Source organism: Merops nubicus, unplaced genomic scaffold (assembly GCF_000691845.1).
Source record: "Merops nubicus isolate BGI_N331 unplaced genomic scaffold, ASM69184v1 scaffold13989, whole genome shotgun sequence".
NCBI lineage: Eukaryota > Metazoa > Chordata > Aves > Coraciiformes > Meropidae > Merops > Merops nubicus.
In genome coordinates this window covers 32,127-59,426 of record NW_008629081.1, presented here as the reverse complement: position 1 = coordinate 59,426, position 27,300 = coordinate 32,127, and the positions used below count along the sequence as shown (strand labels likewise).

General features: G+C 44.7%; 1 protein-coding gene across 1 annotated transcript; it reads left to right on the top strand.

Annotated features, from left to right (window-relative positions):
• Positions 1-65: 65 nt before the first annotated feature.
• Positions 66-27,149, top strand: NCAPD3 (non-SMC condensin II complex, subunit D3; the record flags this gene model as incomplete). The annotated part of the gene is made up of 34 exons (XM_008946883.1): positions 66-220; positions 986-1,148; positions 1,939-2,117; positions 2,917-3,087; positions 3,525-3,586; positions 3,855-3,942; positions 5,122-5,255; positions 5,644-5,716; positions 6,322-6,447; positions 6,638-6,887; positions 7,415-7,477; positions 7,644-7,727; positions 10,371-10,444; positions 11,264-11,398; positions 12,154-12,374; positions 13,727-13,918; positions 14,249-14,346; positions 14,477-14,592; positions 15,593-15,700; positions 16,223-16,337; positions 16,436-16,543; positions 17,537-17,775; positions 18,502-18,581; positions 19,861-19,998; positions 20,472-20,605; positions 21,033-21,232; positions 21,827-21,937; positions 22,355-22,510; positions 23,274-23,443; positions 23,668-23,804; positions 23,931-24,008; positions 26,708-26,782; positions 26,884-26,944; positions 27,038-27,149. Coding segments are annotated over 34 exons (4,406 nt in total), but the record flags the coding sequence as incomplete, so codon positions are not given.
• Between the last annotated feature and the right edge of the window lie 151 nt (positions 27,150-27,300).

The following is a 27,300-nucleotide window of genomic DNA, read 5'->3' as shown; positions in this document are numbered from 1 at the left end:
GTCCGGTACGTGCACCGGGGCCTCGGGGAGACCCCGGCTTTGACGGCGCCAACTCCGCCTCGCAGTGTGGGCTGCCGCCGTCTGGGACCTGGATTTCACCGAGGTGGATCCCCTGGATGCCGGCATAGCGGAGGAGATCGCGGCGGACGGGCTGGCCGCCTTCACCGGGCTCTACCGGGCGCTGTCGGCGTTCACGGTGGAGGACCGCGAGAGCAGAGAGGTGAGGCAGGGCGCGGGCCCGCCGGGCTCCGCTCCCACCGGCGCTTACAAAGCGCTCCCGTGCTGCCCAAAGCAGTTCTTGGCATGGTACCGGGAAGTTATGGAGGGAAGCTATCCCCCCGGTAAAAAAGCTGCTTCACTTTAAATGTGATTGAAAATACATATAATACTATATCTGATAGCATAACTGGAACCACAGAAGCGTTTTGATGGGAAGACGCCTTTGAGATCATCAAGTTGAACCGTTCCCCCAGCACGGCCAGGTCCTCACCGACCCGTGTCCCTCAGCACCACATGGCCACGGATTTCCAGTCCCTGCAGGGATGGGGACTCCACCACTACCCTGGGCAGCCTAGAACAGGCTTTGACAACCTTTTTGGGGAAGAAATTGTTCCTCGTGTCCAACCTAAACCCCTCCTGAAGCTGTTTTTGCTTGTTCCTTGGGAGAAGAGATCAACCCCAACCCATCTCGAGCCTCCTTTCAGGGAGTTGTCAAGAGCGAGGTCTGCCCTGAACCTCCTTTTCTGCAGGTTGAAGAAGCCCAGGTCCCTCAGCTGTTCCTCACTAGACTTGTGCTCTAGACCCATCCCCACCTTCATTGCCCTTCTTTGTGCACGCTCCAGCCCCTCAGTGTTAATTATTAAAACATTTTGAATAGAATAGGTTAGATACAGGGGGTTGGTTGCAGTTAAAATGTGAATAGCAGCTACTTGTAGAGAGCTGTGTGTTATCATGGGATGTCTCACTATTGCTTATTTTCCCTCAGAATATCTGGGCCTTGTTTGCTGAAAACAACATCTCCCCTACCGTTCTGGTGGCCGTGTTCCACCACTTTGTCCAGGAGGGCCAGCAGAAGAGAGCTAACACACAGCAGAGGGTTTGTGCGCTGCACGCGGCGGGGCTGTACTTCCTGCTGCTGGAAATCCCAGGTGAGCAGAGCCTGTGCCTCTGTATTGCTGGGTAACACACCACTCGGGCAGAATCAGCTTCCTCTCATTTATAAGAATCCCAGATGGACCAAGTGATGGCATTTGAACTGTTTGCTTGATCTCCCTGAGGTCCTCGGGGATTGGACTCAGCCACGTGTTGAGTGCTGAGCAGCTGTTACGGTCTGAGAGCAGCTCGGGCTCCTGTCATAAAGTGGCTTGATGGTCTGGGGCCAGGTCTGCACTGACATGTGTCCTCTTAGAAACTGCATGACAAGGTCAACAGAGGAGTCTGAGCAGTACAGAGAGCTGGAACCACTGAGCATGTCCCTCTGGTTTGACACTAATAAGCACTGGGGGCAGAAGCTTATTCCCATTCCTTCCCTCTAACTAGAGAGCATATCACTGTGTGGTGCTTTTGGACAGGTTCATTTATAAACACAAAAGTATTTGTTTCAAATAACCAGCAGTTGGAGTTTTCCAGCAGGTTAATTCCCAGTAGTATCCATTTGTATTCAAGGCTAACCTCTATTCTGAAGTGTTACTAGCTAGAGGGGATCAAACTGCTGGTGATCCTACCAGGGAATGTTGTCGCTAATGACGTCATCCTGGTGCAGTTTGGTGTTGTTCAGACACTTCTTTTTTCCTCTCCTAAACTTTCTTGGGCTCCCAGGACAATGCCTTTGTCCTGGTCATCTCCTTGGCTGTCAAAGCAAATGGGGAGATGGCCAGATGATTGATGCTTCCCCTGTATTTTGTCTAGAAGATGGTTGATGTTGTATTTTCTGGGCAGGCAGCGTAGCTAACCAGCTGTTCCATCAAGTGATGTTTGATAAGTGTCTTCACACCCTGACGAAAAGCTGGCCTCAGAAACCAGATCTGATGAGGAAAAGGAAGAAGATGCATGCTCAAAGCTCTCAGACCAACGCACGAAGAAATAGAAAGAAAGGAAAACCATGCAGGAGTGGCAACGTAAGACATCTGTGTAATCTCTTCACTTGTAAATCTCTGTTAGTAAGCAAATTGTTGCCGAGCTATTTCCATTCTAGGTCAGTGTGATACTCTTTTTCACCATGTTTTTGATTCTTAACCTTTTATTCAGCACTTCAGCCACGCTCTTGATCCTCTACCTATTATTAGGAATTTCAGCGGTCTGATGATTCAACATTAGCTGCAGTTTCCTGGCTGCTGACTAATAGAAAAAATACAGCTTGTTTGTCTGTGGCATATTGTTAGAAAGCTCAGTAGCAGATGGAGAAACTAATTTGTACCAGTTTCTTCAAGAGACCTTCAACTCAGTATGTGACCAGCTTGCAAATGGCATTTCCATTTCCTCGTCAGCTTGAGGATGGGAAGTTTAGGGCTAAATGCTTTGGCTGGCTGTGCTCAGCTGCTCTTCTGACATCGGTATGGCACAACAGGAATAACTTGAGCTAGATCTCCAAGTGTCAGATCAGAATTCAGATAATTGTCGTCTGTTCTGATGGACTTTCTCCTTCCCAGCAAGAACAGGCTGTGTTGGAGCGTTCTTTTTTGGGGTCCAAGTTTCATCTTTCTGTCTGCTTTTCAGTTGTTTTGCTTTTGTGTTCCCCCCTCCCACCACTGTTTAAATGTGTTAACTAATCTGAAATAAAAGATTGAGAATTTTGGATGTGAAATTCATGTGGGACCTAGCCTGAAAATTCTGTGAAGCACAAGTGACCATAAGAGATCAGCCAGTGCTGTGGGACAGGATGGTGCTGTTTCTTTTCTACCAATACAGGTGGAAGAGACGTTGCAGGAGGAGGAGGAGGAGGAAGAGGATTGTGAAAATCTTTACTTTTCAACGGATGATCTTCTTCAAGTCCGTGACTCAATCTTCCTTCTTTTGAAAAACTTCTTAAGACTTCTGCCTAAGTTCTCCCTGAAAGAGAAACCTCAGTGTGTGCAGAACTGCCTGAAGGTAATAAAGTGCAACTCGAGGAACCTTCTGTCCCCTAGCGTAACCTTTTGGTGGATGCACAGTACTCCATAGTCATGAGAGTGGTGGCAGCTTTGCCTTTCACAAACTGGTGCCCAGGTTAGGCCATCCTCAGTGTAAATCTTGGGGCACAGGGTGCCTGCTCTGCGTCTGCCTCTTTTATTTAGAACTTGCTAGCTAGTGCCAGGTGGGCACTTCATGTTTTGGTCTGAGGTGCTTCACCCTTGCCATGCCTGAGGGGAAGAAGCGTGGTCTAGAGCCCCTGGGCTTTGGGGTCTGCTTATATTCTGCTTTGGGGGAAGTGCTGTGGTTTGAAGGTTAGACTCAAGTTCTCTGTGGTCTGACCCTCAAGTGCCCAGGCAGAGCTGCACATCTCACCCTCAGATGGCCTAGCTAAGCTTGGTCTTCTTTCCTTGCAGATCTTTGTTGAAATGACAGACTTGGAGCCAGCGCTGCACGAGTTGGAGTTTTCAGCAGCAATGTGAGCAAATAATTTGTGATGTTTTTATGGCTCTTTGAACAAGTAAAGCACTCGATGCTTGTGTTGTTGTTGTTGTCCTGTTGACACAAAAATGAAAGTGGTGATTTCTTTTGTTAAAGGTAATTAGAACATTCCACTTAGCTAACAGCAAACAACGTGTAGTGAATATTGAATCATATCCAGTCAGCGAGCATGTTTAGTTGTAACAGTTGTAGAAAGTGCTTCTCTGATGAGAGATGAAGACATCTCTTTGCCTTCTTTTGCTTAGGAATGTTGAGGAAGCCAAGTGCATTCCCGAGCTGGCCTATCACGGAATGCAGTTACTGTGTTCCCCTCTACATGGTACAGAAGATAAGGTAAAAGTTTGAAAAAGTCTTTTAAATCCTCACTGCAGTATTGAAAAGAAGCAGTTGTTTCTTTCCTTCCTGGCACATCAGTTTTGCTTGCGTGTTTTTTACATTTCACCTTAGTTTTACTTTGTGTGCCTGTGTGTGTGTTTGCCTGGCCAGAAGTCGGATGCTTCTTTTCCACCCCAGTCCTTATTTCCTTTGACTTGTACGAGGATGTGTTTTCTGCACATTGAATTCTGTGCTCTAGTTACTCTCGTGGCGAATAAAAACAGGATGGCTGCAGTGGTGTCACATCTCTGTAGCTTAAAAGGGAGAATTCTGTGTTGCTGAGTTTGCCTGGAATTTTCCTGTGTCCTGCTAGGTGGAGCTCCAGCACCACTTGGTAGCGTGCTGTGGCCGGGAGCTGTGCAGCAGTGGAGCATGATGGGGGAGTGTTTTGTGCAGAGGGTGGTATGTAGGGCTGATTCTCCAGCAGAGAATAGTCTGTTGTCATGGAACATCCAGTTCTACCAGAAATGTCTGCAGCTTTACCTTTTTCGTTCTGTTAAATTGTCAGGCACACCATGTCATCTCCCACTTATCCTTGTGCTCCTCCTGCAGATGGGGCTTTTGAACTTGGAGTGTGACTGTGCTGCTGTGTTTGTGAGTCTCTGTAAACCCACCTGAACTGGTTCTGAGCCAGCAAGGCAGGGTACTGGTGGCTGTCTAGTCAGGAGAGCCTGGAGCTTAGTGTGTGCACACCAGCCTGACATACACCTGCGTGTCTGCCCAGCTTTAGCAGCTTTAGACATGTGTTTTTCAGCCTCCCTGGTTTCTCACAGCACAAGCTTTTCAGAACTGTTGACATTTGGGGTATCAGGAAGATGTAGCAGCTTCCCTTCTCACACCTGCCTCTCCTGTGTGACTGCTCAGCCACTGCCTGGACAGTGAGGTGTGCTGTTGTCCCAGAGCATGGCAGGGAGGAAATTCAAATGCACATGGCAGTAGAAACATGCGTTTAGTTTAAGGTGTCTTGTGTGCAAAACCCGGTGAATTTCCTCCAATTCCAAATGCTTCTGCTGATTTGAAGTCCACTGTTATTGCGATCAAAGTTTCATTCATAATTATGTTATAAAACTGGAAAGAAGCTTATCTGTGGACTCCAGTTGCTCTGAAATGAACCTGAAAATAACCCTTTCTTTCCAGATTCTTCGCTGTGTCTTCCAGCGACTCCTCAATGTCATTCTCATGCTGGAAAGGGACGTGGGCTCCAGATGCACAGTCCTTGCAATCACATCGGCTGCCATCAGTGCCAGGAACCAGGCTATAAAATTCATCAGGTGAAGTACAGAGCTCTGGTGCTACCCTTCTGGGGTATGTTGCTCTTTCTTCTGGCAAGCCTTCGCCTTAGTGTTTAGCTGATAAAGGGATGAGACAAACTAGCACTGACTTTGAAGTTGTTTGTGCAAATGAGGTTTAATTAACATGTCTGTGATGGGAATTTTGAAAGCTGTTGGAAGAAATGTTTTCTGCCTTCAAAGCCAGGTTGCTGCAGGGAGTAGGGAGGTCTGCTCCCTGGCTGTGTGCTGTAGCACTAGCGCTCATGATTCCACAACGCACGCTTCTCCTGGCTTTTGAAATGCCTTCCAAAAGGAACATCCTCAGCTTGCTGTTTGCTCTGTTATAAAACCAGCTGTATTAAAACCTGCTTGTTTTGATTCTGTGCAGTTCTCTAGTAGATGAGCTGAAAGAAGTTGTTTTTCCTGTTCTTCGAATATTACTGCAACATATCTGTACCCAGGTATGCTATGCTAAGCTTTGTGGCATCTTGAGCTGAAGAATTCATGTGGATACATGGCCCTATCTGTAACAGTTAGGAAATCCATTTTCACAATGTTCTGTAAGGAGAAAAAAGGTTTTCATAGTTTGTAAATTTCTTGACAGCCTGACTATGTTTTGATCTTTACCAGAGTTTTCAGATGTCTTAAAAATAGTCTTACACTCTAGAATGCTGAGGGTGAACAGTTACCCCTTCATTCAGGGTTGATTGTACCCTACTGGTGACCTTTCCACAATTTGCAGTTGCTTTTGCAACTATTTTGGTAGAGGAAGATGGGCATTATGAGAGCTCTTTGCCTAGTGAACTATCTGGAGATACCATGTAGAAATACTGCCTCTGGATTTAATCCAAGCTCCACCTTTGCCTGGGGGAATTTTCTGTGTGACTGGGGGGCGAGTGCTGAGGTAGTAACCAAGGGAGCTGTGATTGTTCTCCCAGTCTTTGCTGAATGTGACCATATCACCTCATTAAATTTAAAAAAATGTCTCTTATGCCCTGAAATGCCATTCTGGCTGCCAGAGCAGGGCATCAAAATACCTTGGCGTGCGATTGCCCTTGTTTTTCAGGTCCCAGATAAGGCTGAGTATCGCACGTATGCTGCACAGGCCTTGGTGACTTTGCTGAATAAACTCCCTTGCACAGAGTTTGCTGACTTCATCACTTGGCTGTATAAATACTCACGGAACACTAAAGTAAGTACATCTCCTCCTTGATGTGCCAAGGTTCAGATAGAGCAGGATGTTGAAGATGAAGGGTTCAATATCAGTACTGAATACTGCTGCTGTTATTGCTGGTACTTAAAAAGGGGTAAATGGAGCAGGCAGTGCCTGTGCTTTTGCTTGTGTTGCCCAAAGTGCCCTATGTGCTTTTTCTTTCTAACAGATTGCCTACAGAGTGTTTGCTCTTGATGTAGTGTTGGGGTTGCTGGATGTGCCCGAGAGGAACTTTGACAGCTCCTTGTCCCTGGATCATCAGAAGTACCTAAAGCACAAGTTTTTAGTGCAGGTCATGGTGTTTGGCCGCTGCTCGGACAAAGCCCCTGTGGTCCGCAGCAAAGCTTTGAGCAGCTTTGCCCACTGTCTTGAAATGAAAGCTGCTGCTACCTTGGAAAGTATACAGGAGTTATTACAAAGCTGTAAGTATTATGGGTAAATAAGATGGTGAAAATATTTCTTGAACATTCTGGAGAATAATTACTGGGAGATGGGAGAACTAGTTGTCAGGAATGTAAGAATCTGCACCTTGTGTCCTTGTGTGCTGTGTCATAATGAGAAGTAATAGATGAGTCTTGTTACTCGTGAAGCTTTATATTTGGAAGGGATTTATTCTTGTGTATGGGTTCAGACTCCTCCATGAGATACCTTGTGAGGCTATTTACAGATGACTGAAATTGCTCATTGGAAAAAAAAAAAAAAAAAGTTGATTCTTGCCTGAGAGTTGATTAAATCTTGAGTTGCCTTTTGCTTCTGCTAAGTTGTTTTGTTCGTGACTGGCATTCCAAGCTCCCTCAGGTGTGGTGAAGGCCAGATGGCACTGTTCAGAAGTGTGCACATAGCATCCTACGGTTAGCTTGCTTGCCTGAAAAAAAAAAATTGGAATGACAAAATATCCAGAATTAGAATACTTCATTTAATTTCTTTTTTTGTTTCTTTTTGGCAGCCTCTGACCATACAGTCTTGGAAGCAAACACAAACGCTGCGAGTCTGATAGTCAGTGCAGAAGGTACAGAGTTATTCTCTTATAGTAAGTCTCAGGCTTTTCTTAGCATGCCATTTTCTAAAAATAAGCATGTCTGTAGAACCTAGGGCTTGCATGGGACTCTCTGTTTAAAAGTGAACCATATGAACATATGTCTTTTTTATTCTCAAACGTGCAACCTTTCTTTCAGCTATGTCCAACCATCCACTGAAGACCTTACCGACCTTCAAAACTATTGAGCTGACCAACAGCAGCGATAGTGCTGTGCTTGATGGTATGTCAAAATTGTACCAGTCTCTTCAAATGACTTTTCAAAACCTTAATTGAAATCAGACTTTTTGAACTGTGTTCATTATCCATTTTTCAAAGAAAGTGAGGAGAGTTTTCTGTAGAGCTGTTAAAAAACCTTGCTTTTGGCTCGTGAAGGGAGTGTAAGTGCCAGCCATAAAGAAATACCATTTCCATTCAAGTCTGAAAAATACATTTAATCTTCAAATACTGATGTTCATTTGTACGAATGTGGTGGCAACACTTGTTGAAAAGCAAGTGATCTGTCCTTTCCAAAAAACTGGCACGGGTTATAATAGTAGTAACTCTATAAATTTAAGTGTAATTAATTTTCTTGCTCTAGTGCACAAAGAGCTGATGTATTTTTGCTATGTAAAACACAGCACTTTTGACCAGCACTGTTATGCAGGGGAAAATTCACTTCTCTGCAGCATCAGGTATTGGCTGGAGTTAAAAAGCAAAGTGTGAGGTTAAATGGACTAATGTGGAACAGCAAGCAGCCAGTTCTAATTTGTTGATAGCATGAAATCAGCATGTACATTGGCTTCTGTGGCCACGATGTTCCTTCTTAGAGCCTCTTCCTTTCTTTTCCTCCTCTGTGTAAAAGCTTTTCTTCGTAACCTTTAGGGCTCTGCCAGTATCTTTGCTTTTGGTTCTTGCTGTTCACCTCTCTTGAACCGCTGACAATTCAATTGGCTGCTCGGTGCACGTCCTGCGTTTGTCTTTGTTACACGTCCCACGCTGCTCTTCACGTGGGATCTCTCTCCCTATCTCCATGAGCCAGGCTCCAATCTTCTCCATTGAAAGCTTTCTTTTAAAACATTCAGCTGATAAATTCCCTTAATCTGCTCTCTCAGATAGAAAAGTCCTCCGGGCCACTCGAGGTATTGTGTATTCCCTGCTTAGTTGCAGACTGCTTGTGGCAGAGGACGCCTGGTTTTGTATCTGATACCCAGCTGAGCGTACACTTGGCACTGGGCAAAACAAATTAAGAAAAGGATTGGATTTCAAAGGACTGTCTGGAACTCGGGAGGATAGCTGGGATAGGAGGGCTTCCCAAGTCAGTCGAGGTGCATTAGCAAAGCTGTCTGGCACACGCTCGTGTTTGACTGAAGCCTGTGATCATTTTGCACTTCTATGAAGACCAAACAGCTCATATTTTAGAAGCAAAATAAGTCTTAGCTAAGGGTAGTGAGGACGCTCAAGGGCAGCATTAAGAAGGGGTGGGGAGTGATCTGCAAGGTGAGGTATGCACTGAAGAATTGCCACTGCCCAACAGTGTATGGGCCCTGGGTAGTTCTCAGCCATTTAGAACTCAGACGTTTTGGTTGGTGGTTTATCTTTTTATCTGTATCTCACTGTGAGTAAAATCAATGTCAATTCACAAACTGTTATTATTTTAGAAGATATGGTCAAGAGCTGGACTGTGGTAATGCAAAATCTTGTAACAAAGGGGTTCTGTACTTTTTCTGTCAAGCTGTAGTCGGGAGGAAGGTGTGGTTGCAGTTAGCTGCCTGTTAAGTGCAGATCAAAGTCTCTTTGATTTCCTTGGTAAAAATTTGCTTTCAAACTGCTTTTGCTTAGTTCCTGGTGACTAATCCCATTTCTTAATGGCAGCAGAGTGGATCTCCACATCTATCTCTATAAGTAACAGATCTTCAAAACCAGCATGTAGTTGGGAAATCTGACTTGATGCTGTAAGAAATCCAACAAACAGCAATAAATAGAAACCTTAAAAGCAATGTAAAATGCTTGAAGTCAGTATTGCCAGCTTGTTAGTAGTCCCTCTGAATGATTCAAGAGGTGAGAAACAACTGATTGTGGCCCTCTTCTGTGTCACATAATAAACTACCATCTCGATTATGGATTTTTCCCAATAATGTGCAGAAATGAGAATAAAATTTGAGACCTAACTTGACATTGAGGAAAGGGAGGTGTTCTGGTTTCCGTGTAGACTCTTGGGTTCTTCTTTGCAGCTGCCATTCTGCAGCCTCAAGGAATTTAGTCAGTTCAGAAGTGGAGTAATTTCCCCTCTGCAAAACACAGCAGTTCATATGTTAATACTTTCTGCTGTGTGGAGCTCTGAGGCATAACTCATAAAAGGTTGTAGGCGTTCTAAGCTCTCAACGTACAAGTATGTTATCCTGTCTTGGGTCTGCTTTGGAACCATTTGTCTGTGGTCTGCCCTCATGCTTTTCCCACAGATGGCAGAGTTACCCGTGCTACAGACTTTAGTTAGAACTGTGCAGCATCCTTCTGATGGGCTTTCAAACTGTGGAGGTAGCCTAACACACACATAAATAGGTCAGAAATGGCAGAGTTTATTTTTCTCCTTCTTGCTGCATGTATCCATTCGGTGTGTCTCTTCTGTGATGTGTCCTAAGGTATATTTTCACATGAAAGAACTTGGAAAAACATGGCATTTTTTTTTTTCCCCTCGTCTGGTTTCTACCTCATTCTGAATTATTTTGGGTGAGTTTTTGCTGGGCTTTACGCAGTCCTCCTCTCTTACCCTCTGAAAGCCTCAGACAAGTTGTTGCTCAGCTGATTTCAGATGTGTATCCCTCCTTGCTGGTGCAGCATTAGCCCGATGGTGTGGGTAACTGCTTGCTGTCACTGTTTTGGGTAGGAAAAGAAGTCATGGCCGTGCTGAGGCTGAGAACTGGGGATGAGAAAACCAATGTGAGGAAAGCTGCTCTCCAGGTATGGTGGTTTTTGCACGTTTCACCCTTCCCAGCGATTACCCAGAATGCCCTTAAGTAATTAGGCCATATTACCTAGCAAACAGTATAGAACTTTGCCCACTTGTAGCTTCCTGCTATTCCTGCAGAGTGCTTACAGGGTAAATAATGAAAGCATGATGATGGAAAATTTTTCTAGTACCCTTGCTGGCATTCTCTTATTCCATCATTTAGAAAGAGAGGCTCTTTTCAAATGTCAATTGGCATTTCAATTAAGCGACTTCCTTATAAACTGAAGCATATTAGATGCTTAGTTTGTTTTGACCTTGTTAACAAAGAGATTAGGTTATATCCAGCCTCTGAGGTATGCGTTGCTTTGCTTGTTGCTCCATTCTTCTAATGAAGCTTTTAAAGAAATAGACTTCCATGAAAATTTCATTGTTTAAAAAAAAAATTGATGTCTGCTGTTGACTGCCTTCCTCTGTTAGTCCTCTTCACCCCAAATCCACCTTCTCAGTTCACACAGTGATTTGAGCTTCCCTGTTAAAGCTTTGTAACTATTTTTTTTAATGCAAGAGACACCTTATTTTTAAGGGGAAATCGTGACCTTCACACTATCCAAAAGCTGCTATAAAATGGGAATGACTGAGAAGATGTTTCCTGTTTCATTCTACATCTGGTTGTGCCCAGTACTCGTAAATTGTGAATAGGATGTTTCACTCCTGGCGAGATAAATTAATCTCTAGTTAACGTGGGCAGGGGGTAGATTGTATTTTTGATTTGCTACCCTGTGCACGTGGCCTGTGTTCCCAAGGGAGCTGTGCTGGTGTTTGACTTCCAGGTTTTTATGAACATCCTGAAGCACAAGATGATCCCGTGCACGGCAGAGGACCTGTCCACCCTGCAGGAGCGCTGCCGGGACCCGGCGGTGTCTGTGCGGAAGCAGGCCCTGCAGGCCATCACAGAGCTCCTTCTGGTGAGGGAAACACCTCCAGCTCCTTCTGCAGACTCTGGAGAGCAGGCTGCGGGCTAAAAGGAGGAGGAAATGGACAGATCTGGTGCATGTCAGTTGTTCATTCAGTGAATTTCATTTTATGACTGTGTTTAAATTTCTTTTTATTACCTTTTGACTTGGAAGTCATGACTCATTCTTAAACATACTTGTGATTTATGTAGAATGCGTCCAACTGCTGGAAACATTTATTTTCCTAGCTGTTGATTTATGTGTCATGGAGAAGATGTTTATGTTGCTGGCCTTCTCAAGTTAAGAAAAATCTGAATCACTTTACTAAGACGTAACGTGTAGATGATAGCACTGCAATATTTTTCTTTCTTTTCTATTTATTCACAGAGGGTTAGTAACTTAAGCTTGGAACACAGAGTTTATATTAAGCCAAGCTCTTTTTTTAGTTAAATCATCTGCTGTACAGCTTTATTGTGGTACCGTTATAATTATCTATAGGATTTCAAACCAAAATATTACAGTGATTTAGCAGAAGCACCAGGTTGCTTGGTCATAGATACAGTTAAACACTGTGTGGTGTCAAGGAGATACAAGTCCCTCTGTCCCATATGGTGCTACTTTCAGTCTTAGTTAAGCAGTATGCTGGGGTTTATTAAAATTTGCTTTCAAAACTCCTAACTGAATCTGGAGGTTTCTAAGCCTTTGCTAATTTCACCCATGCATATAATGATTAAATGTGTTTCTGATACGACGTGTGTTTCTCTCAGTCTCAACACGATAGTGTTCCAGTGCAGAAGGCCTGGTTAAACGGAGTGGTGCCTGTTGTGATGGACACTGAAACTTCTGTCCAAGAAAAGGCCTTGGATTGCCTTGATCAGCTCTTGTTGCAACATATAAAGCACTATAATAAATTCAGGAGTGAAGATGGAAAGGAGGCTCTGGCATGGGATTTGCTTACCCACTTGACTTCAGAAAGCCAGGAGCTGAAGTAAGTGCATTTTTCCCTTCAATGTGGGCTCTAATGGCTTTTCTGTAATAGCCCTTTGTCCGACGCATGGCGTGTTTTTATTGCCTTTATGATAGTAGCTTTCAGGGAAAAATCCCTGCCATTTTTTTTCCTTTTAATCCCGTTAGAATACGAAGCTTTTTATTTACAGAAGGAAATTGCCTATTGACTGGAGGACTAAGATAAGAGTATGAGTTCATACTCTCAGCACTCTCGTTCCCTGGGCAGCCACAGACCATTAAATATCACAGTTTACATACTGTTTAAATGCACGTGCTGTCCATTGTGTGAGGACAAGGAACTCAATGTATTGAGGGTTTTTTTCTGTTGGGCCAGAGGAGCTGTCGAGCGTGGACAAGCTGGGAGCTGGTGAGGAGAGTGCAGTTTTCCTTGCTATCAAGTGTTGTCACTGCTCCTGTTGCCTCTGCTCTCTCCCTGAGCTTGGGTATTCACATACAGGAATGTTGCATGCTGTTCTTGAGGTGTTGATAGCAACATGAATATTTAAGTCAAATGGAGGTGTTCTAATGACAGAAGTAAGAGAGGATATATAAAGATGGGAGAACATCAGCTTTTATTAATTCTGATGTACAATATGTTACTTGTCTTATGACAAATAGAGTTATTCTGCCTTTTGTGGAATGCTGTGGGAAGAAGCAGAAGAGATGGGATGACACACAGTATGACAAGGACACAACACTGATTAAAGACAGCTGTATGTTTATTAGTCAACAGGGCGTAAGTGCTCTGAAATAGAAAATGAGATATGGTTGTGTTCCCTTGCCAATCTGTGAAACTGTTGATATTCTAATTTGAGCTATTTTATAACATAGTTTGCAGATTCATGGCACCACCTTCTTCATGACCTTGGAGTACCTTGATAAGTCTCAGAACTCTTTGAACGTGAAGGAGGTAACTAGGGTTAAATAGAACAATGACCAAGTTCTGGTGCCTTAACATTACTCTGTCTTCTCCCTTTATGGGTGTTACATAACAGCTACTAGAAAGCCTTTGTTACAGATGGCTGCAGTTATATTTCCTTGGTGTGCCACGCTAGCAGTTGGACCTTTTGTCTTACTGACAGAGGGCACTGCATCCATGTTTTTATGCCAGGAGGTCTGTAGTGCATTTGGATTATGAGCAGCGACTGAAAATACTGCTAGTAAAATACAGTGGAAATCCCTACGTATTCCAAGTAGTGGGAATAGGAAGAAGTAGCAGCTTTGTGTTGCCCAGTGTATCCTGGGCAGGGAAATCAGTTTTTACTGCCAGTGTCCAAGAACAAGTGTTTTGTTTACTCCTCCTTGAACTTACTTTTATTTTCTTCCTTGTAGCCGTTACTTGAACAAAGCGTTTCATACGTGGTCCAGACAGAATAAGTTCACCTCCACTTTCATTAATAACGTCATGTCTCACGTGGGAACAGAGCATACTGCACCAGCTTGGATGTTGCTTGCTAAGGTGGCAGGTTCTTCACCCAGGCTGGATTACTCCAAGGTCATTGAATCCTGGGACAAAGTCAGCAGGTACGTGCGTGCTTTGAACTCCATCCGGCAGGAAAGACATGGGGGGGAAGAGAGGGAACAAAGCAAATGAGCACTTCCTGTCCTTGCACAGGCAGACTGCTGTTCAGCTGCTTAGATGGCAGTTCTTTATTCAGGCAGTGGGTTCTGCAGCTAGGAGGCAAGCAACAGCTCACAGATTGGTGCAGTAACCAGCTCTGGCCTTAAGCTTTTTGAGTTTTCATTTGGTCGGACAGGTCTGCGTTAATAATGCATACCCCAGATGAAAAGATTTTTCTACTGTGATTTGGTGTTGTTCCTTAACGTTAGTTTGTCTGCCCTATTATTTTTCAGGCAGCAGAACATGAACTCTGATAGTACAGGACATATACTGTGTGTCATTGGTCATATTGCAAAGCACCTTCCTAAAAGCACCTCCAAGAGGCTGATTGGTGAGTGGCCCTGAGAAGCTGCAGAGGCAAATGCAGCCTTCATGCCTCCCATCTTCACAGTTATTTCTTCTCCATAAGCAGCTGATAAGCTCAGAAAATGCTCCTTTTATGTGCGTGGTCTCGTTTTCAGATACCATCAAGCACTGGCTGAGGGAGTCTCAGTGTCCCTTGGAGGTGCTGAGCCCAGCTGTGGAAGCTCTGCAGAAGCTCTGCCGTGCGTACGCAGATGTGCCGGAGGAGGCACAGGTGGGACTTAAAAACATCTTTTAAAATAGCTTGTTTCACACTCAGGAGGACTGTCTCTTGAAGGCAGCTTCTCTCTGCAGTCTATAAGTTGATTAGCTCTGAACAAAGAGGATCTGACCCTAGCAGCTTGAGTGTGCTCTGCTCATCTCTTGTGTTACAACAGTTGTGTTGGCCACCATCCTGTAGCTAAGGATGGCCTTGTAAGAAGTAATATTTTTTTTCAAAAGGACTTTTTTCCCTCACCTAAAATATTTTGTATTTGCCTTCTGTCAAAGTTTACAGAATTCCTAAAGGAGGCCTGTTGCTGTGCCTTTGTGATACCAGCTGTTTCTTAGACTTGGTTTAGTTTGAAGTTATAGGTTTATACTCTAAGCTCTGAATATTCTGTCAGAGCTGCTGTAAATACACATATTTTTTAGAGATCTTTTGTGGGAGCACACAGGGGGTTAATAACACATCATTTGCACATTTTTCTTTTCTGCCCTCATTTGCTTTATGCTGTAGCTTTGTTCTGCTCCTGCAGTGAAAAGATGGGCTAGGCTATCTTCTGCTGGACAATGCTTTATTTTCATCACAATCTGATAGACTCTATCTTTTTTTGTTTCCCCTCCACCCCTTGGAATTTGCATTTTGTTTTCATTTGAGTGGAACTCCACCTTCAAAACGTTTAAAAATCCATGCAGACAGCCTCCAATGTGTTGGATGTACATGAAGCAGTCACCTAAGTCTTTTTTGTTTAAATCTGTGTGATTTCTATAATGAAGTAAACCTGTGGATCATTAAAAGCCAGATTCTCCAAGGTGTTTTGACACTTGCACACATCCTTTGATGTGCAAGAAGAATTTTAAAGTTTTAAAGCACTGTCTGATTGATTTCAATAGGACCTAGATTATTAAAAGCATAGAAAGACTTTGAGATTAGGGATTCATGCATGGACAGTTTTCAAAGCTACATTTTGTTTAATTAATAAAGTGTTGAACTAATTTTAATTATGAAACAGGAGCTGCTCAACCAGGTGTGTGGAGATTTAGTATCCACCTGTGAAAGCTATATTTCCAATATAGTCCTCAAAGAGGATGGAGCAGAGCAGCTGCAAGAAGATCTCTTGGTAAGTGTGGTTTCCCTGCACAGACTGGTCAAATGGTGTCTGTGTACTGAAACTGATGTTCCTTGGAGTTCATGCCAATAACTGTGTTATATAGAAAAACACTGATGCACCCAGTTCACGTGTAGGCTCCTAATGGAATCTGGCATTTATGGGCCTGGGAGCATACTACAGTTTCATACATCAGCAATTGGTTTAAGGCTATGATAGCCTATGTATTTTTAAAATTACATGTTTTTTCTTTGCTTTTCCACTCATACTTCTTAGATGAGCTCTTTGGGAAATTAGTCTGTAGAATGCTTTGAGGAGTATTTCAGTATTATTAGTAGAGGGGGGATTATAGCGTGTTAAACACACAGACCATTTCTCTTCCACAGCTGTAGCTTCTGTTCTCTAGCCACTATCTTCTTGAAAGGGTTGAGGGAATTTTAAGTTGTTTTTGGAGAAGTACCAAACGGACTCCTGCTGACTTAATTTGCAGCTCAGCCATTGCCTCTTGAGTGCCATGTTGCCTTTCCTCTGTAGGTGAGACACCTCTTCATCCTGGGTGAGGCTGCTCAGCTGTGTCCAGCCAAAGTGGAGAAACGTGTCTTTCTTTTGATTCAGTCCATTCTGGCTTCATCTGTCAATGAGGACCAATGTGAGGCTCTCTCCTTTCTGCTTTTAGTGTTGCATTTACAGGCAGCACTGTTAACTGGGAAAGCACATTTTAACAATGCCTGACCTGTTCTGTCCTAGCATCTAGTTCTGCAGCTGGTGAGGAAATGCCAGCTTCTCAGCCCCTGTCCCAGTTCAGAGGATCAGCTATGCCTTCAGTGGTCAGAGCTCATGCATTCATTACTCTAGGTAAGTGTCAACCTGCAGTCAAAGTGTGCCCTCAAGTAGCCAGTTCTCAGCTCTTGTGCTTAAAGCTCTGCTCAAACACCATGCCAGTTGTAACAGCCAGCCACAGTGCTCAGTGCTTGCATGGCCTCAGCTCATAGCTTTTAGCAAAACAAATATCCATGGTAACAAGTTGCATCAAAAAAGCTGCCATCTATGTGATTGCTTCTCAAGGTGGATAATGCACTAATAGTGATCAATATGTAGCCATGTGCTTCAGAACTGTCCTTGTACTTGGAGCTAGTTGCTCTCTGGCTGAAAGACCAGCTTACATCTCGTTCAACAGAAGGTGAAGAAAACTTGGTGCTTTTGGTGCACTTTAGAGCAGAATGACTGCACATAGTTACATGTTCTCAGCATGAGTGAAGAGCTGCTTTTTGTGATAAAAACCTGGTCAAATCTACATCTCTGGAGTACTGAGTGAAAGGTCTGGTTTTGTAGTACCTCTGTAGTTAGGAACAAGTCTCTTCTCTTGCAGATAGACAGTGTTATTCTTTCCTTTACTGCTTTGGGAAGCTTAGTACTTTTGTACAGAGCTTAGGAACAGTCAGGGAGAAGTAACGTTGGAATGAGGGCTGTTTTATATGAAGCTGGTTTAGTGATGCTCTCAGAGGTGGGTGTCTCCCTCCTATGCCTATGACAGCTGGGGCTGTTCTTTTTTAGCTGCTTTGAATAATACCCTGCGCACAGAAATAGTTCTCTGTGAAGGAGGGAATTTGACATAGAGACCCACACTATAGGTCTAAGAGGAGTTTGGAAGAGCTCCTCAAAGTATCATTTCTTTGAGAGATCATGCAGATTGCTCATCACATTGGAGCCTTCCTCGCTTATTCCCCTGTTGACTTCCCGCTTCCGTTGTTGGCTCGCGCTCCGCTCCGAGGAGGCAGTGAGCTGGGCTGTGGTGGCTGGGAAGGACAATCTGTTCACAGCACTGACGGCCTCCTCTGGGTTTCACAGGTAAATTGTGTTTGCAGCACGAGGACCTGGCCAAGAAATGCATCGCGGCTCTGGCCCGAGAGCTGGAGGTGTCGCGGGACGTGGCCGTCCGCAACAACGTCGTCATCGTCCTGTGCGACCTGTGCGTCCGCTACACCGCCATGGTGGACAGATACGTGCCCAACGTCTCGCTCTCCCTGAAGGACCCAGACCCCCTCATCCGGAGGCAGACGCTGATCCTGCTCACCAACCTGCTGCAGGTGAAGAGAGGTCCTAGGCCTGTGCCCGACAGCCCCCTCCGGGTACCCCTGTTGTGCCGTGTGCTGGCAGCCTGACCCGTGGGGGTTTGCTTGTACCTTCATCTACACTTCACTGAGAAGACTTTAAACTTTGTATTTTATTATTGCTTTTGTTTTGCTAGCTAGGCAGAACTTGTGTTGAGAACACTTAACACAGTTGGATAATGAGGTTATTTTTAGTCTTCTCTGTTTCTTTGAATTCCTTCCAATTTCACTCGTGTATAAAAGGATGTGACAAGGATCACAGCACCTTTTGCTCCCACTGTCTCTGCTTATTGTTCTAAAGATGAACACGTGGAGAGGCTCAAGAGGTTTCCCCTCCCTAGGTGCATACGAGGCCAGCCGAGGCAGATTTGGACTGCATTTGGCCCTGACAACAGTGGGGAAGAGCACGTGTTCCTTGGGACAGGAGAAGAGATTTTTCACATTTCTACTTCTTTATTGATACCTGTGATAAACCTAGATGCTTTCTGCTGTGGCATTTATGCTGTTTGAAGCATCCTCAAAAACATTGTCTTCTTGAGGTTTAATTTGTGTGCCTCCAGCTGAAGCTGTACACCTTGCTCATTTACCTGATGTACATTCTGCTGGCCCCCATCAGATACTGTACTGACTACAGGCTAAAGGTTCACACTAGATTTTTTCCTGATTCAGGTTGAGAATTTGTTGTCTGCCAATTTCTTACAGGAGGACTTTGTGAAGTGGAAAGACTGTCTCTTCTTCCGTTTTGTCAGTGTCTTGGTGGATCCCAGTCCAGATATTGCCAGGTAAAATGCTCATCCATAAGATAACGTAGGAGTTGAAGATCAGAGATGTAAAACCAGTCTGTCTTGTACCTTCAGCACCCACAGAAAAACTTCACTGAGAGAGCGGGTGATTGTGCCATTAACCTCTTCACTTCTACAGTTGTTCCTGCTTTACGGTCTGCAGTGGTAGCAAAGGATTGGGGAACCTCATTCAAATCCTTTGAAGGTCCCTAAGTAACAAGCTGTGTGTTCTTGGCTGTCTTCAAAACAGTGAGCTCTGCTCTGGTTTTGACTGTGTTACCAGAAAAAAAAAATTTTTTAAACAAGCCTCTTTGAAATTTTCCTCATGGTTTTGTAGTAAGCTTTGTCTTGAGCAGTGGTTTTGTCTTGGGAATAGGATTAAATATGCTCTTTTTTTCTGCTATGGCATGCCCTGGCCTTTTAAAGACATTTTGTGACACGTAGACCTGTAAGAGGCATTATGCACACTGGCTTGAAGTGCATGTTCATGAAGTAGTTGTAGATGTCAAAGCCTCAGGCTGCTCTGTTATGTGAGACATGAGGCAGCAGGTTCCTCTAAGGATGGTAGATCATATGGGGGTGCTGGACGTAGAGGAGGCTCAGACACCTTGCCACTTGTTTCTACCTGGAACAGTCCATCTGAAGATTGGTGTTTCCAAGGCCATCAACCTGTCCTTGCTTACTAGTGAATATTCACACTTTCTGTTCTCTTCAGTGAGTTTTTAATATCTAAAAATGTCTTTCCAGTAGATGGTGACATTGCAGCATCACGTTCCTAGAGCTTTAGCTAAGGAACATGATGCTGGTTTATTGGGAGCCTTTTTCTTTGCATCTGCATTCAGTGCCTGCATCTAGACAAAAACATGTTCTTCAAGTCTGGTTTTGACTCATGCCTCTTTCAGGACTTTTGGTGATTAATTTTTTGCAAAGTACTGAAAGTGTCTAAGCCACAAATGGAACTTAAGTTATTTAATTAATGAAAGCCTTGTGCCCAATTCAAGTTCAAATTTATTTCTGTCTCTGTGTAATGGCAAAAAAATGAAGTAGTATTGTGAATGCTGAAAATATCAATTGCTGGATGAAAAAAGGCTTAAAGTCAATAAGTTGATATCCTTGTTCAAGCTAGGATGGATCTGGGCAAGAATTAAGTGTGATATTGAGGGGGACTTGGCAGAGGAAAACCATCCCTCCCACTTTACGACTTGTGCCCATACGCTGTGTTACAGGGGGGCTTTTGGAAGCTGCAGGATGCTACTTTCTTCCTTTTCCTCCTTCCCAGGTTTGGAAAGTTCTGCTTGGTGCATCTCTTGCTGAAGAGGAACCCATTGATGTTCTCCCAACACTTCATTGAGTGCATCTTCCATTTCAATAGCTATGAGAAGCACGAGAAGTACAACAGGTTCCCGCAGAGCGTGCGGTCAGTGGCGCATCTGTCTCCTCGTTGCTAGATGATGGGTCTCTGACCCTGCAGCTTTGGGCTACAGCAGAGGGAAACAGCTAGGAGAAACAGTGTTAAGAGTGTCCTGTCTTCCCCATGACACTTCTGGGAAGACTTCTGCATGTAACTTATGGCAGTGCCCTAACAGGCTTGAAAGTGATGTTCAAATATTCCTTGCTGATTTAAAACGATGGGTCTCTGACCCTGTAGCTTTGGGCTACAGCAGAGGGAAACAGCTAGGAGAAACAGCTAGGAGAAACAGTGTTAAGAGTGTCCTGTCTTCCCCGTGACACTTCTGGGAAGGCTTCTGCATGTAATTTATGGCAGTGCCCTAACAGGCTTATGGGTCTTGAAAGTGATGTTCAAATATTCCTTGCTGATTTAAAACCTTATTATTTCTGTTTGTTCACATAATGTGACTTGGCCCTTGTGAATGTCTTGCTCTGCCACAGGGCAAAGAGCCTCTTCTCTCTGAAGGGAAAAGACAACAAAGAAAAAAGGATGCATATCTACAAGTTCCTGCTAGAGCACTTTACAGATGAGCAGAGGTTCAGCATTACAACAAAGATCACCCACAGCGTGCTAGGTAAGGTCTGTCTTTAAAAATCTGGGTGCTGTGGTTTGGGTTCAGGGCCACCCCCAGAACCCTAACAGACCCTGTCTGTTAACACCCCTTCCCCCACCCCAAAAGGGAAGGAGAAAGAAAATAAGGGAGAGCGACTTATTGATTAGAAAAGGAAAACAGTTTTAATACTACCACTAATAATAGTAATAATGATAATAAAATGGAATATGTACAAATATATACAAAATCAGTATCAAACCAAACTCCCCTCACCCCCCCCCAATGGCAATATGTCACTGTCACCCCCAGCTGGGGAGCACTGGGAAAAGAATAACTGGTGTCTGTATAAAACCATTAGGCTCTTGATCCAGCCATGTTATCTTGCTGCCTTTACTGGCACTGCTGTGCCCAGTGAAATAGATCTTATGTCATTATGTCTGTGTTCTAGCATGCTTCGTGGATATGGTCCTTCCACTGGACTTGGAAGCCAGTGAGCTGCTCTCAGATACATTTGCAGTCCTCAGCTGTAAAGAAATCAAGCTGTCAACTATGAGATCCAAACCCGATGAAGACATTCAGGCTGATGAAGGTGAAATGGCAATGGCCAATGCTGTCATGCAGGTGGCCCAGAAAAAGCTCATCTCGCAGGTGAGTGGCACTTGATCTGGTGTGGGCAGAGGGCTGGTCACCACAGTGGGAGGAATTTTACCTTTCTGTGGCAGAGAAACCTGTGCAGTAATGATTGAGTAACCCATGACGTGCTGTGCCTGCAGGCTGTTACTCAGGCTCTGTCTGGAGAGCCCCTCTGATCTGAGGGCACCTATGGCAGCACCGTGTGCTGCAAACACACAGCTTTGGGCTGGGTTTGTAGAGGGTGCTTGTACTGGAGGGGTCAGTTGGAGAGATGAGAACTGAATTTCCCCTGAAGTCAGCCAAGCTACGCTGGGCTCAATTTGTTCCACAGATCTCTTACTGGTAAAGCATTTGAGCCTAACAGTGTTTTCTGGTGCAGCTTTTGGCCATTTGCCTTCAGTGTGAGAACTGACTGAATTAGTGATGTGTCTTAAAAGACCCCACTTAGGTTAAAAGTCTGTGTGTGTGCTGGGGCTTAAGAGCAGACTTAATTGCAGTAATTCCCTGGCTGTGGAGTGATAACTGCTCTCACTTAGGCCGTTCATCTAACCACAGAGTGGCTTCTCCTTTATGGCATCGTTTAACTGTTCATGTCTTTTTCAAACAAAGGTTCAAAAGAAGAACTTTGTAGAAAATATCATCCCAGTAATCACATCACTGAAGTCTTTGATGGAGCAGAAGAGGTTCCCAGCTCTTAGGGACCTTATGAACTACCTACGGGTAAGGGGCAGTGTTTTGTTGTTGGTTTTTTTTTTAACTCTCTTGAGTTAATGTATTAGATGTGCAACCAGTAATGGAACAGCCTTCTTAGAAGGAAATTTAGAAGGCATATGATGTTGTGACACTGGCGCTGTGTTAAATAATGTAGGAGGTGAAGGGATTGTAGATAAGGATCTCACAGTGTGTTACGTGTGAGCCTCCTCGGTGGAACGTGGGCAGAAGGCTTGAATGCTGGAAAGCTTTTCCATGTTCTGAAGTACCAATTGGAATCCAAACTCTTCTTAGTCTGTTAAAAACACCTCTGCTTTACCAACTGGTATTTCCTTTTGCACTTAAGCAGCTGCGATCTGAAAGAAGACATGAATCAGTAGTCGGGAGAGATTTCTGAAAGAGTTTAAACATTCCTTATTGCTCCAGGAAATGATGCAAGATTACCGAAATGAAATCAAAGACTTCTTTGCTGTGGACAAGCAGCTGGCAGCCGAGCTGGAGTATGATATGAAGAAATATGAAGAGCAGCTGGCCATGGAGAAGGAGTCAGACCAGGAGCAGGTCTTGCCAGCGCTGGCAGAGGTGGTTGGTGCCATTAACTCTGTACATGTATCGTCTCCTGGGCTTAAGTTTGTCAGTGTGTAACACCAAGACTCAATATGTCTGCAGACCTTGTTACAGCACTTAACAGAACAGTTATGTAATGTTCTGATACCTCTTCACAGTTGCTGACAGAAGCTTTGGTTTCAGTCACTTAATATGCTTAGAATGACAACCAGCGACACACATTGGGAAAAGAGGAGAAGGAAACAATTAATTTAAAAAGATTTTGTTTTTTAAAGGGAAAACCATTTGCCATTGGCTGTGCTGACATTGTATTGCTCTCTGTTCCCACAGTGGTTAAAGATGATAAACAGGTCAAGAAGAAAAGGGTTCATTTTATCTGACTTGAGATGCATACAGAGTGGAAACTTGCATCTGTCCTAGTCATGCAGATCTGCTTTTAAAATCAATGTAAAGAAATAAGTATGTGCCTGGGGCAATTGTCCTGAACTATTTTAGATATCTAACTTAAGATGAGATGACTTCTACCCTGGCAGTACCTTTCTCTCTGCTGACTTGAAAAGAGCACCTATATATAGATCTCTAAACTAGGACATAAGTATCCTGTCAAAACTTCCTGTTCACCTTTTAAAGTTTTGGCCAATAAATCTTTCTCCCTCGCACCCCTTGGCATCCGTTGCACAAAAGGCAGTTCTTAGCATGCAGCACGGAGGGCTGAACATCTTGTATCTACACCTGTATTTGTTGTTAGACATATGATCTTTTCTCCTGTTTCCTGTAGCAACCTGCATCTTTGGAGAGAACTATACCTTCTGGTGGCTGGATTAATAATGCTCAGTCTCCTGTAAATGGGAGACAGTCCTCACCGCCTGCATCAAGCCCTCCCTCTGTGCCTTCTGAGTTCACTACACCTAGTGCTGATGTTCTGAAACAGCCATTACTCAGTCGCAGGTACAGGTTTCTGTTCATGATGTTCTACAGGGCTATTGCTCTGCTTATCCACTCCCTTCTTAGTGGTATGAAAGTCATCAGTGTTGCAGCATAATCTTCCCTGTGACATTTGATGTTGAAGATGAAAATGAATTGGGAGGGGACAGGTCTGTCCCCTCATGGCCTCTCATTGAGGCTTGCAGAAGGAAACTGCTGCTTCTGTCATGGTTTGTTTTGCCCTGTAGGTCAGCATCCCTGAACACGTTTGCCATCCTGAACTCTGCCAGGAAGGCAATGGAAGCCAGAAGTGAGCAATGCAGGAAGAGCATGGGAAGTTTAGCGGCCGTATCGCTTCCACCAAGCACCACTGGCAGCAAGCGAGGTAGGAAGCTTGCTGCAAGCTGAGCTGGCATTGGACTAGATCTAGTTGACACAGCCTGATTGTTAGACCCGTGAGGTCTCTGAGTGAATACATTTCAATTCTTAATTATTTCCTTGTTGTTTCTAGTATCCTTTCAAAGCCTGAATCAGCAGTCTACCGGAGCAAATGTTTCTGTGGTGGGCCGTGCAATCAGCACACCAGAACGTAAGTATAACCCAAACTGGGCTGAGGTAGCACTGCATGGCTCCCCTGAAGAGCAGAGAAAATGAGTCATTGAAGGCTATAGATTGTTTATTTATCTAAGTGGTTGTAGTAAATAAGAACCCTTCTGAAACTGAAGGTCTCAGGTGAATGATGTGCGTGGGAAAGGACAATTCAACACCATCTCCATTTATGTGTCACAGGGTATTATAGTATTGAGTCAGTGCAGGAGAGCACTTTGGGCTGCTGATGTAACAGAGCTGCTGCCTTTTTTTCCTTCACCAGCTCTGGGGTGATGAGGAGGCATGTTGTCATGGCTCTTTAATAGCACACATTGCCCAAAGTGTGCAAGATTTTATTGCATTGAGACACTTGCTCTACTTAAGTCTGGAAGTGTAGCCTGGCATTTTAAAACTGAATTACAGAAACATGCTGCAGAGGGAAACAGTCAAGTTCTGATCTTTTTCAGCTCTAGGATAGGGCATTTCTCCTCTCCAAATAGAGGATCTGAGGTGAGCTATGACCTGTGTCTAGAGCAGGCAGTGAGATGTGACAGTTGCAAGAGAACACGGAGATCTGCTCAAGCTGAATTAATAACCTGCACAGTCATTTCTGAGTGCATGTGTGTGTTCTACTCAAACACCTGAACTGAGTATTGGAGGGAAGGAATCATCTGTTTTTTTCACTCTAATGTGAAAATGAAAGTAAAAATACTCAGAGGGGCATCTAATACACAAATTGTGAGAGTCTGCTGTGCCTATGTCCACTGCAGCTGAGTGCACATAACCTCACAAAACCTGACCTTCAAAAGTTAGGTTTTACTGGAACACTTTCTGACAGCTCCACAGCACTGTGCAGCGTTGCTTTCTGCAGGCACGAGAGGCAGTTAAACACAGCAGAGCCAAGTTCCAGCTGTGGATTCCCTTCCTTTATGCCAGCTGGCTGATGAACTCCTTCAGGGCATCTCTGTTGTGGTGCGAGTTGTGCGAGGAACGCCCTCGGGCGCTCTGGGCAGAGCTGCAGTTCAGCTGTGGGGGTCTGGGTGGGTGTCAGCTGAGGTGTTGCAGTGTGGGCTGATGCTCCAGCAGTGGAGCCAACTGCCTCCCCTGAGCTTCTGTCCATGCACACACCCAGCCTGCACCTGCGTGGAAGGGCAGAGGTGAGGCCGTGGAGCCCATGAGGTGTTCTGCAAAGACCCGACACCCGCGAGCAGGCAGGAGCCAGCCAGCAGCAGTGTGTGCAGCCACTGGCATGGCTGACCCTCCTCTTCCTCCTGTGCTCCATGGTTTGGCTACATGTGTCTGCCTCAGTGTTCCTCTTCACTGCCTGAGCAACAGGCAGAGATCTCTGTGCGAAAAAACTGGGGGTATGTTTTTAGAGAGCAGAAGTCTTTAAGCACCACACCTCTGTCTGAAAGCTCGCACGGCTGTTCCTCTTAAGCACCATATGGTGCAGGAGGAGGAAGAACATGACTCTGCAGTGGTGCTAGGGCTGCATTCCCGCTTTTTTCAAGGCAGCAGGGAGACAAACTGTACAGAGCAGTATCATCACTCCAGTTAGCATTTGTTGAGCCATCTGCATGGTGGCGCTGGGTCTTGCAGGCTGACAGACAATCAAAACAAACCCCTTATATTTCTCTAGTGTATCATGCTGGAACTATTGGAGATGCAGTTCTTTGTAAACCAGTTTGTACTTGAGAAGTTAGGAACAGCTGTTTCTTCAAATTACTCGACTGTTCTGGCTTGTCAGTCTCTCCCCTGCTGTGCTTGTGTCTCCTCAACTCCTGCTCATTGCTCTGAGCATGGCTAAGGGGGTCTGGGCAAGTGTGGATCGCTTGGCTGCGGTGAGGCACACACTGCACAAAGTCAGGGTGCTCACACGTCAGCCCTGGGAGATGCAGAGCCCAACTAAGGCAGATAGATCAAGCCAGATCTTCACTACAAGCTACAGTGATTCCTTTCCAGGACAGAGAAGCAGTTGAAGAGCAAACCCAGTTAGTCTGTACAGAGCAGTCTGTTTAGCAGAGTTTCCAACTCCTGCCCTGTAAAACACTTTCTACCTTAATTCTTTGTGAAAGATTCTGGGAAACATGAGCATGAAACAGAATGTTGAGTAAGGTAAAATCTGAATATTGTGACATGTCTCCTGAGATAAATGACAGGGAAGAGACAGCTGACAACTACAGCCTATTCAGGCAAGCTAAATTCTGCCTAGCTTTGCTGCCTAGTGATTCCTCTTGTCTGGCTGCAGGCACTTCTCACAAAACGTCTGCTCAGGCCCTTTGTCAGCCTGCAGGGGCCCCGGATTTGGCCTTGACTAGGCAAAGCAACTGGTCTGAATTGAACATGTTGCTGGGAAATTCAGCAAAGCTTCCATGGAAGAGGTGGCTTTCCTGCCTGGGTGGGATAAGGAGGCGCATGGCTGAGGTCCTATATTAAAATGAACTTCCTTCACATACAAGGAGAGCTGTAAGTCTGGAGTAGGAACCTGATGTGTGCAGAGAGCCCATCAGATTCAGCCCAGGCTTTTGAGGCTGGATGGGAGACACTGCAGTCTAGTGGGCTGGAAAAATGAGATGTACACGTGCTTGCAATTAACTGCATATACATACTCTGTGACACTTGAGCATTCTACCACCACAGCATGCTTTGCCTTCTGGCTGTCTCACAAGCTGACTGCTAAAATGTGATTTTTTCTTCCAGAGACCATTAATGACTTGACTTTTGGTGCTGGGGTCAGTCACATCAGCTTGATGGACACGCCCGGTTCTGCTCCAGGCAAGTTAATCTTTGTGATTCTAGCTTCGGGGCCAGAAAAACCCCAAGTGGTCAAATCTGTGGCAGTTTCTAAACTCCAAAAATATATGCATTATTTACAGAGAATAAAGAGGCTGAGGACGAGCCAAGACGTATTATCTGTTTGACATCACCAGAGAAACTGTAAGTTCAACACAGGTCTGAAACAGCAGTCATGGGGAGGAGGACTGGTTGAAGTGCTCTAACACAAATGGTTGTTCTGCTTCCTCCTTCTAGCCCATCCCTGCTACGGGAGTGGAAAATAGAATCCCCAGCAAGGAAAAAAAGCAGCCAGCATGTCCCTCTGAGACGGTCCCAGCGGAGAACTCCACTGAAACCAGACAGCTGATCCTTCTATTGAACTTCTGTACAGAGTCATCATGTTGCCTGAAATCTGTCCTTTTCCCCTGAATTATAAATCCTTGTGGGCACACATCCTTCCTTATCTATCATTTGGGTTTTGCAGGAAACTGTCTAGGATACAGGCCTGTATTGACACG